Here is an 8,848-nt window from a genome sequence, read left to right on the forward strand (position 1 = left end):
AAAAACTTCTACCAAGAATCCATCAAACCAAAAATTTCTTAGAGAAAAAATAAAATCAAGTTTGAAATTCAAAGTAAATAATTGGGATTTTGGTAGAGAGAAATGAAATAATTACTGTTGCAAATATGTTTTCTTTTGCAAGTTTTTTTTTTTTTTTTTGGAGAAACCAGACTGTAAGTAGCCTGGGCTTTTATTCAATGAAAAAACCATGCTCAATGAATGTCAAAAGCTACAAGAGGGGCGATATCCATGGGGAGGGAATCAATCCAAACCCGAGACTCCCTAAAATTCTTGGCTTTTTTGGCTAGTGCATCTACTACAACGTTGCAGTGCCTAGTATTAAATATAAAATCATCAGTAGAAAATGCAGCAAGGTGGATTCGGATATCCTCAATGATGTGACCATAAGGCAAGAAATCTGAAGAGTCTTGTGAGATAGCTTGAATCACTTGGAGAGAGTAACCTTCAAAAACAACATCTTGAAGTCCTAGCTCCACTGCAAACTGCACCGCTCTGCGACACGCAAGGGCTTCTAGTTCCGCTACTGTTTGTGCTGCAGGAACGGACATGGATAGTGCGCCAATAGCCTCACCACGCCAGTCCCGAATGATGACGCCCATCCCTGCTTGGTTGGAAGACTTGAATACCGCGGCATCGAAATTAGCTTTGAACTTGCTTTCACTTGGTGGTTGCCATTGCAGAGGCGAAGGAGGGTCCGTGGCTATTGGTGCTTGGTCAATAGTGTCCAGGAACTCTTGAAGGTAGCTTCCAGCCAAAGAACTAATTCTGTCGATAGGCTAGACTGGCAAGTTGAGTCTCATGGCATTGCGGCGATTCCACAACATCCAGGCTATGGTGATGAATATCTCGGACCTGAAATCTTCTTTGACTTGCATAAATCTGTCAATAAGGTCCTAGAAGCTTGACGTGTGGGCATTAGCTGAAGGCTGTGACCAAGACAGTGGATTCCAAACCGGTTCAAGTTTTGAGCAAGACCAAAGGGCGTGAAGGGTGTCCTCGGGTTGGGCTTGACAGGCGCTACAAACCTCAGTTGGGCAATATGTCTCCGAACCAGATTGGACAACGTTGGCAAGGCATCATTACATGCACGCCAAGCAAACTGCTTGAGTTTATTCGGAACTCTAAGCTGCCACAAGTCTCTCTAGAACTGTCTCTGAGTCTCAGGTGAAGAGGTGCCTGCATGGTTAGTAGAGTTATGAGAAATATGGAGAGCGAGTGAGGGAGAGTGATTTATGGAAGAGGAGAGACCTGAGTTAGTGATAGTGAGGGTGTGGGGAAGAAAAAGAAAAGAGAAGAGAGAAAGAGTGAGAGCGTACTGTGAGAGAGAGATTGTTTTCCAATTTTTATTTTTTTTTTGGAAAACAACCTATAAAAAACAAGCCTTGTTTTTATTAGGATTTTCCATTGACTAAATATAGTTTTTCGTTGACCAAATTTTTTTGTGCTACCAAACACTAGAAAATATGGAAAACTATCTTTACAGAACATTTACAGAAAGTTTTTCAGCAAAACAAACAAAGCGGTAGAATTTTCCAATTTTTATTATATTTTATTTAATACTTTTTGTGATAGATGTTGATGTGTGTTCATTTTTAATGATCATCCATCTGATAGATGAATGATCTCATAATGCCATTTAATGCAAGTGACAACTAAAGAGTAACGCCTCGACTCTAACAAACAAATAACCATTGAATATGATAAAAGATTGATAATTATGACTAACATCTCTCGACCCATAAATGTAAATATTCATTCATACAAAGAATAAAGGGGCAATAAATCCCATACAATAGGAAAAGAAAATGTACACAATCATATGCTTACAATTATTAGCCATTTCTTACTCTCTGATTGATTAAAGCAAGTGAATCCTTTCATCACAATCTAACTTGATCATCGGAGGGTTTTTGGCCAACGCTACACTAATGTTCTTTCCTTTTATCCACTTATTTTCTTTCTTTTCAGATTGATTTATGGAACAACTTTGTCATCATCTATCCATATAAACTAGAGTACAATTGACAATTGTCTGCATCATTAGATAAAGTGGGTAAAAACTTTTGGGGATGAGGAATCACAATTAAGATTCCACTTAAGCAAATTTTTTAGTGAGATCAACACAAGAGAGGAGTATCGAGAGCAGAGACGGAACCAGGATTCAAATTTAGGAGGGGCCAAAGTTCTTTATTCAAGAATTTTAAAAACTTAGAATATTAATACTAAATGTTGACAACGATGCATTATTAGCATTAATTTTTTTTTTTTGTATTTTTTTAAATCAATAATAGATATTATAATCAAGAATAAATTAATGCTAATAATTCATCGTTAAAGTAAATTTTTAAAAGACACCAATTGATCCAAATGAGCAGTAGATCTTTAAAAAGAACAAATGTTTTTCAAGGATTGAGTTAAAGACACCAATTGATCCAAGTTGTTGGTGACACTAATTGGTGTGTGGATGGAGTGATTAGCAGCATAGAAGTTGTCTCTGTGACTATGAGATGGAGTTACTTGAGAGGGACAAAAAGCTCTCAAATGAGATGTAGAAATTGGGTAGAGGTTATTGAGTTTTTTGTGATTTGTTTTGCTAGGATTTATAATTGATTTGTTATATATATATTTTTAACTTAGACCGTGTTCAAAGAATTTTTTATTATTATCTAAATATGTGAATTGTTTTGTAAATTTTCTTTATTGTCTGGATTTGTAAATTGTCCAAATGTTTAGCAAAATGTTTTTCTTGATATTCTTGAGACAACTAGACAATAAATGATTTAATAATTTTTTTTCATTTTTGTTTCATGGATTAGCTTATAAATTGTTTGGGAGAAGGGGGCCAAGTATATTAATTTTAGACTCAAAAGTATATTTTTTTATGTTAATATATATACTAGGGAATTTTTCTTCAAAGGTTGGGTGGGGCCATGGCCCCCTTTAACCCCAATGTAGTTTCGTCCCTGATTGAGAGCAAACTATCTCCAGGAGACGACTAAAAGAGGAGTTCTTGCAAAACGAGCAAGAAGTGCAAACTTTCTAGTTACTCAATCATGCAAGATTTGGAAACTTCTTATCAACCAAAGAATTTTATCAAAGCACTCCGAGGATAAAGTAAGTTATAAGAATTTGTATTCTTAGCAAGAATACATTTTAATGTTCCAAAGTTTTAAAACAACAATCAATAGGACACCGTTTAAGCCCTAGGACGCACTTTCTCTTTCCTTAATAGGAATTGATTCAATTAATAACAATTACTCCATTTATAACAAATTTACAACAAATTTTAGGTAGCAAGCTAATTTGAACTTACAACTGAAATTATTTTTTTGTTCTTCAGTAATAGCCAATAACAATTTGTCACATAGTATTTGTTGAATTGCCTATTACCTATCCTCTTCAAATTTTTTTTTTTATAAACTTTTTATCATTTTCTAGTTTTGTTATGTTATGTAACCGGGTAAACCTACTATTCACCAAATCATTTGTTGACTGGTCCAATTTTTAAAACCTTAGTGTAAACTACATAAAAGTTACATCACTGAATTTTGAACAATTTATAGACAATGTAGATTCTAATTTCCAATTATCTTGATATTTGCTGAGCACGGCAAGTACAAGAAAATTGTATAATCCAAATGATGGATTGGACGAAATACTTATCCAAAAAAGAACAAAGCTAGACAAGAAGAAAACATATTAAAATTTTGAACATGATCAAGGCCAGTATTTTACAATATGTCCTTTTTTTTCTATTCTCTTACAGTGGTGCTTTAAGCCCCTGGATGTTTACTTCCCAGCCTCCCAGGAGACAATGAGCTTCTACAACACAGAGAAGAAGTACTGTAATCTGTGTGCCTAGCAAACTAGCATGTAACTCTTTATAAATACATTAAAATTATTATATAAAAAATATATTTAAATTAAAAACATAATTTACCTTAGGTGAATTTGTGATTAAATTTTCATTGAATTTAAAATAATACTTTAATTAAAATTATATAACTAGAATATTCAAGAAATTTGATAGATATCTATTATTTATTTTAAATAATATTATGTATCATAATTTTTTGCTTTGATAAAAATTCAGTTTTACATGATAATATTTTCGCCATCTATTTTAAGCTAATTTTTCTTTTCTTTTATTAAACTTTAGTGATATTATTGTAAATTTTCTCTTAAGTCTTATACGTGTTTTTTTTTTTTTTTATTAACTCTTCCTGAGTATAATTCTAGTGTGGTCGTGGACCAAGCGTTGTGTGTAACTGAGTTTTTGGTTTTGCTATTGTTTGAAAAATAATATATTAACTTTCTTTTCATTTAAGTTATATAAATTTGTAGACTCTAGTTAACTCAACTGGTAAAGTCTTGAATGATTATATAAGAGATTTTGAATTAAATTTTTGCCTAAAACAAAAAACTAATTGGTGTTTTGTTTTGATGATAAAGAGCACATTCATCAGAAGAGAATGTTATTGGTTGAAACTTTATCAATATATATATATATATATATATATATATATATATATATATATATATAAAAATTTGGATCACAAATATAAACATGGGTACAAGTTTTTGGATTAGTTTGTACCATAAGGAAAAAGAAGAATGGATCCTGCAAGTACTAAATTCAGTAACAAACATTCTTAGTAGTACCCAAAAAAAAAGCACTTAATTCCAGTTATGCTCTTAATTTAATTTTAGAAAATGTAATTTATTTATTCTTCTGGCTAGCAATGGAAAATCCTTTTCGTTAATCGTTATGCGACAACGACATCAACCAATATTGGACCCCCTATTGATATACATACACATGGCCATTCTCCAGTTTCTAGCAAGTTCAATGTATCCAATCTACACTCACATCGATATTTAATGTACCCACCAATAAAACAAGCCAAATTGATGCCCCAACTTGGATTTCCAAGCTTAGCCATTTTCATTATCGTTCGGCTAGCACAATCGTTTCTTTCTCATTTTAAAGTTTTCTGTCGCAATTATCACATTTTTTGCTATTTTAAATGCACTAGTTAGTGTTATTTTGTTGCTCTAAATCATTGTCAAGGGTCGTAATCTTAATTTTTAACTTTGTCTCACGCTTGCCGTCTTGGAATCTCTTTAATCTTTATTCGTCAGACGGCTCCCACATGCACATACCCAACTTCTATATCTTTTGAGCAGTGCTTGGCCTTTATAGAAACGTTTAACATGAATGAAGAGGCGTGCTTGGCATTTCGCTTCAATTTTGGCTCTACTCTGTATCCGTAATCAACTGTCTTTCAACAAATCGGTTGCTTACTTTTTAATTTATCATTTATTAGCATAGAGTAATTTCGACAAAAAGAAAGAAAAATAATAACCGTGCCATATCTAATCATCAGTTAGGATAATTAGCTAAATAAGATTAAACATATTATTTTCAGCTACAGTACTTTTCAGATTGTAAACCATAAATACAGAGAAGCTAAGGGCCCGTTTGGTAAGAGATTTTTAGTAACGTTATTTAAGTTTTGTGAAAAAACGTGTAAATGAAAAAGTGCGGAAAAATATATGTTGTATTCTCGTTGTTTAAACACCGTTACCAAACAGGGCCTAACTTTTTGTTTCATTATATGAGTTTTGTTTGTTTGTTTTTTAAAACCTTAATCTTTTTTTTTTTGTGTTAATTTTATTACTTTTCTTGATATTTTTAATTGTTTTTTTTTACATACAACAATCATTTTCTAGTCTTTTCTTTCATTTCTTAAAATATGTAAATAAAAAATAAAAAATAAAATGCAAAATAAATTCATACAATTATTGTAATTATTATGTATTTTTACACAATTTTACATAAACTGATATGTATAAATTTTGATTTAATTAAAATATGATACTTTTTCTATTGTACACGCACTTATACAATAGTCTAAGTAAGATCAGATGACTTATCAAAAAAAACAAAAAAAAACCAAAGATCAGATGACCTATCTTTCTATGATTATTGTGATAGCTTTTGTTTATAAATTTGGTGTTATTTCGGAACTAAAGGGTATGATTAAATTAATTAATTGCACCAACTTCACATTCATGCTCTGTTCTAATTTAGTTGTACATGTTCCAACCATTCCATCATCATCCAGAAGTACCAAACCTTTAAAAATAACGGCCAACTTGCTACCTTGAAAACTAAGTGGAAATATTTTATTATATTCTGAAGTAATTATTCTCCAAAATCTGATCTGAATTATCCCTTAAAATTTTTTTTTTTTTTAAATTGTCCATTTCAATAATAATAAAAAAAGAGGCGGCAGCCTATAAGCTATAGGCTATTTAATCACATGCAGATAAACAAAACATAGTTGCCCAAAAAAAAAAAAAAGGTGACACCACACCCATAATCAATGCCATCCAACAATGAATCTTCTAATAATGTGGACCCCACTTCCCCCCTATCCTTCCACCTTCCTAGTTCCTTCTAATCTATTCATACTATCACAAGTCCACTTCCACTAACCCACGTGCCTTTTTCTCTCTCTTTTGTTATATATATATCTCTAACAACAACCACTCCATCCCCCAATCTCATCCTACGCCACTCCCTCTACTTATCCATCTACCCATCTCCCTAGTTTGAATTTCCATTCCATGGCACTAGTTAGAGAGCGCCGCCAGCTCAACCTCCGCCTCCCAATCCCAGAACGCTCCGACCACCGCCCTCGCTTCCCTTTACCTCTCCCACCCACCACCACCACCACAACCAACACCTCCACCGCCACCTCAGGTGCTTCAATCTCTTACGCCGACTTGGAAAACCTCCAAGTTCTAGGCCACGGCAATGGTGGCACGGTCTACAAAGTCCGTCACAAACGCACCAACACTGTTTACGCTCTCAAAGTCGTCCATAGCGACTCCGACCCCACTCTCCGCCGCCAAGTCTTCAGAGAGATGGAAATCCTCCGCCGCACCGACTCTCCCCACGTCGTCCGCTGCCACGGGATCTTCGAGAAACCGTCGGGTGACATAGCTATTTTGATGGAGTACATGAATTTAGGCACACTAGACTCGCTGCTCCGAACCCACGGGACTTTCTCTGAACCCAAACTCGCTGACGTGGCGCGTCAGGTTCTCAACGGCCTTAACTACCTCCACGGACACAAAATCATCCACCGCGACCTTAAACCTTCGAATCTGTTGGTCAACGATAAGATGGAAGTGAAAATCGCCGACTTCGGTGTCAGCAAAATCATGTGCCGTACGTTGGACGCGTGTAACTCCTACGTTGGCACGTGCGCGTACATGAGTCCCGAACGGTTCGACCCGGACACCTATGGCGGGAACTACAATGGGTACGCTGGTGATATATGGAGTTTGGGGCTAACTTTGTTGGAGCTGTATATGGGTCATTTTCCATTTCTGCCTCCGGGTCAAAGACCCGACTGGGCGACCCTGATGTGCGCGATTTGTTTCGGAGAGCCGCCGAGCTTGCCGGAGCAAGCCTCCGAACAGTTTCGGAGTTTTATTGAATGTTGTTTGCAGAAGGAGTCTAATAAGAGGTGGACGGTGGCTCAGCTTTTGACCCACCCGTTTGTGTGTAAAGATCCGAGATAACGGAGTTCAATGATGGTTCAGGGTCGGGTTTTCAGATCTGACCATTTTGGGGCTCTAGTTTTTTTTTTGAGTTCTGTAATTTGTATATATAATCCGGATCCGAATCCTTGTTTTATTTTTTTAACCGTTACCTAGTTGTACATTCTTTTTCACTCTTCTGATTTTAGCTGTTCCGTAAGTTCTAGCAGTAAAAGACTGCTTTGGAATTGAATGAAGGACATTTTACACTTTTGATTCACAATAAGCCAATAAGTGGTGATAACCTCTATGAAAATTAGAATCAATCACAGGTTTATCTTAGCGGACCAGGAATCACTTGCGCTCATTAAAAAAAAAAATCAACTTAATTGAAAGTTTGCAGCTAACTGAGATATAAAATTATTAATTATATATATATATATAATAAATTTTTTTTTTTTTTAAAAAACTCCATTTAAAATTGTCAATGTAGGGGTCAAATTATTTTGAACGGGCCTTGGGTTGGGAAAACTGTTGTGACCAACATCCTTAGAGCATCAACATGAGCCCATGTAAAATCTTCTAAAATGTAAAAAATGATAAAATTTACACATTTTGAGCAAAAAAACACCCACATCAGTGCCACATTAGTGGGTGTAAAAACATGTAAAAGTTTGTAAACTCATCCACGAGCTACAGTGTCCGTGTAAATATACACGGACACTGTAGCTCTTTTATCCTACATTTTATTATTAACTTTGTACGGTATAAAAAACATTTTTCGCTCTTTTTTTTCTCTCTCCTCCCACTGAGCAAGAGCAACACCAACGCCTCTCACTCTCAGCTTCTCTCTCCCTGTTTCATTCCTGAGCAACACCCACAATCTCGCTGTTGCTCAAGCCAGCATCGCTCGATCTTGCTGTTGTTCAAGCTGCCGGCGCTCGATCTCGCTGTTGCTCAAGCCGCCGGCGCTCGATCTCGCTGTTGCTCAAGCCGGCATCGCTCGATCTCGTTGTTGCTCAAGTCGTTGCTCGTTGTTGCTCAGGTCATCGCCATCCCTCACTCTCTCTGACCTTTACCGTCGTCCCTCACTCTTTCTGATAAATGGGTTTTTGGATTTTGGTAGGTTGATGATGGTGGCTTGATTTACTAGAGCCACCATTAGTTGATGGATGTGGGTCACTCTCTGATGTGGGTTTTTGGGTTGTTTTTATGGTTTTCTGTTTTTTTTTTTGGTTGGATGCTGGTGTCGATCTTGTTGCTCAGGGGGAGG

General features: G+C 35.6%; 2 protein-coding genes across 2 annotated transcripts; one reads left to right on the forward strand and one right to left on the reverse strand.

Annotated features, from left to right (window-relative positions):
* Nucleotides 1–212: 212 nt before the first annotated feature.
* Nucleotides 213–620, reverse strand: LOC142632627 (uncharacterized). Its single transcript, XM_075807000.1, has one exon. The coding sequence runs from the start codon at nt 618–620 to the stop codon at nt 213–215; it is 408 nt and encodes a 135-aa protein (XP_075663115.1).
* Nucleotides 621–6,505: 5,885 nt separating this feature from the next.
* On the forward strand, nt 6,506–7,844 carry LOC142631638 (mitogen-activated protein kinase kinase 9). Its single transcript, XM_075805854.1, has one exon. It carries the CDS (start codon nt 6,655–6,657, stop codon nt 7,615–7,617), a length of 963 nt encoding a protein of 320 aa, XP_075661969.1. The 5' UTR covers nt 6,506–6,654; the 3' UTR covers nt 7,618–7,844.
* The last annotated feature ends 1,004 nt before the right edge of the window (nt 7,845–8,848 follow it).

The sequence above is a fragment of the Castanea sativa genome, chromosome 4 (genome assembly GCF_040712315.1).
Source record: "Castanea sativa cultivar Marrone di Chiusa Pesio chromosome 4, ASM4071231v1".
Taxonomy (NCBI): Eukaryota; Viridiplantae; Streptophyta; class Magnoliopsida; order Fagales; family Fagaceae; genus Castanea; species Castanea sativa.

What these genes read in the sequence shown, in the direction of transcription:
- LOC142632627 (XM_075807000.1), bottom strand. Translation starts at nt 620, where the DNA reads ATGGGCGTCATCATTCGGGACTGGCGTGGTGAGGCTATTGGCGCACTA.
- LOC142631638 (XM_075805854.1), top strand. Translation starts at nt 6,655, where the DNA reads ATGGCACTAGTTAGAGAGCGCCGCCAGCTCAACCTCCGCCTCCCAATC.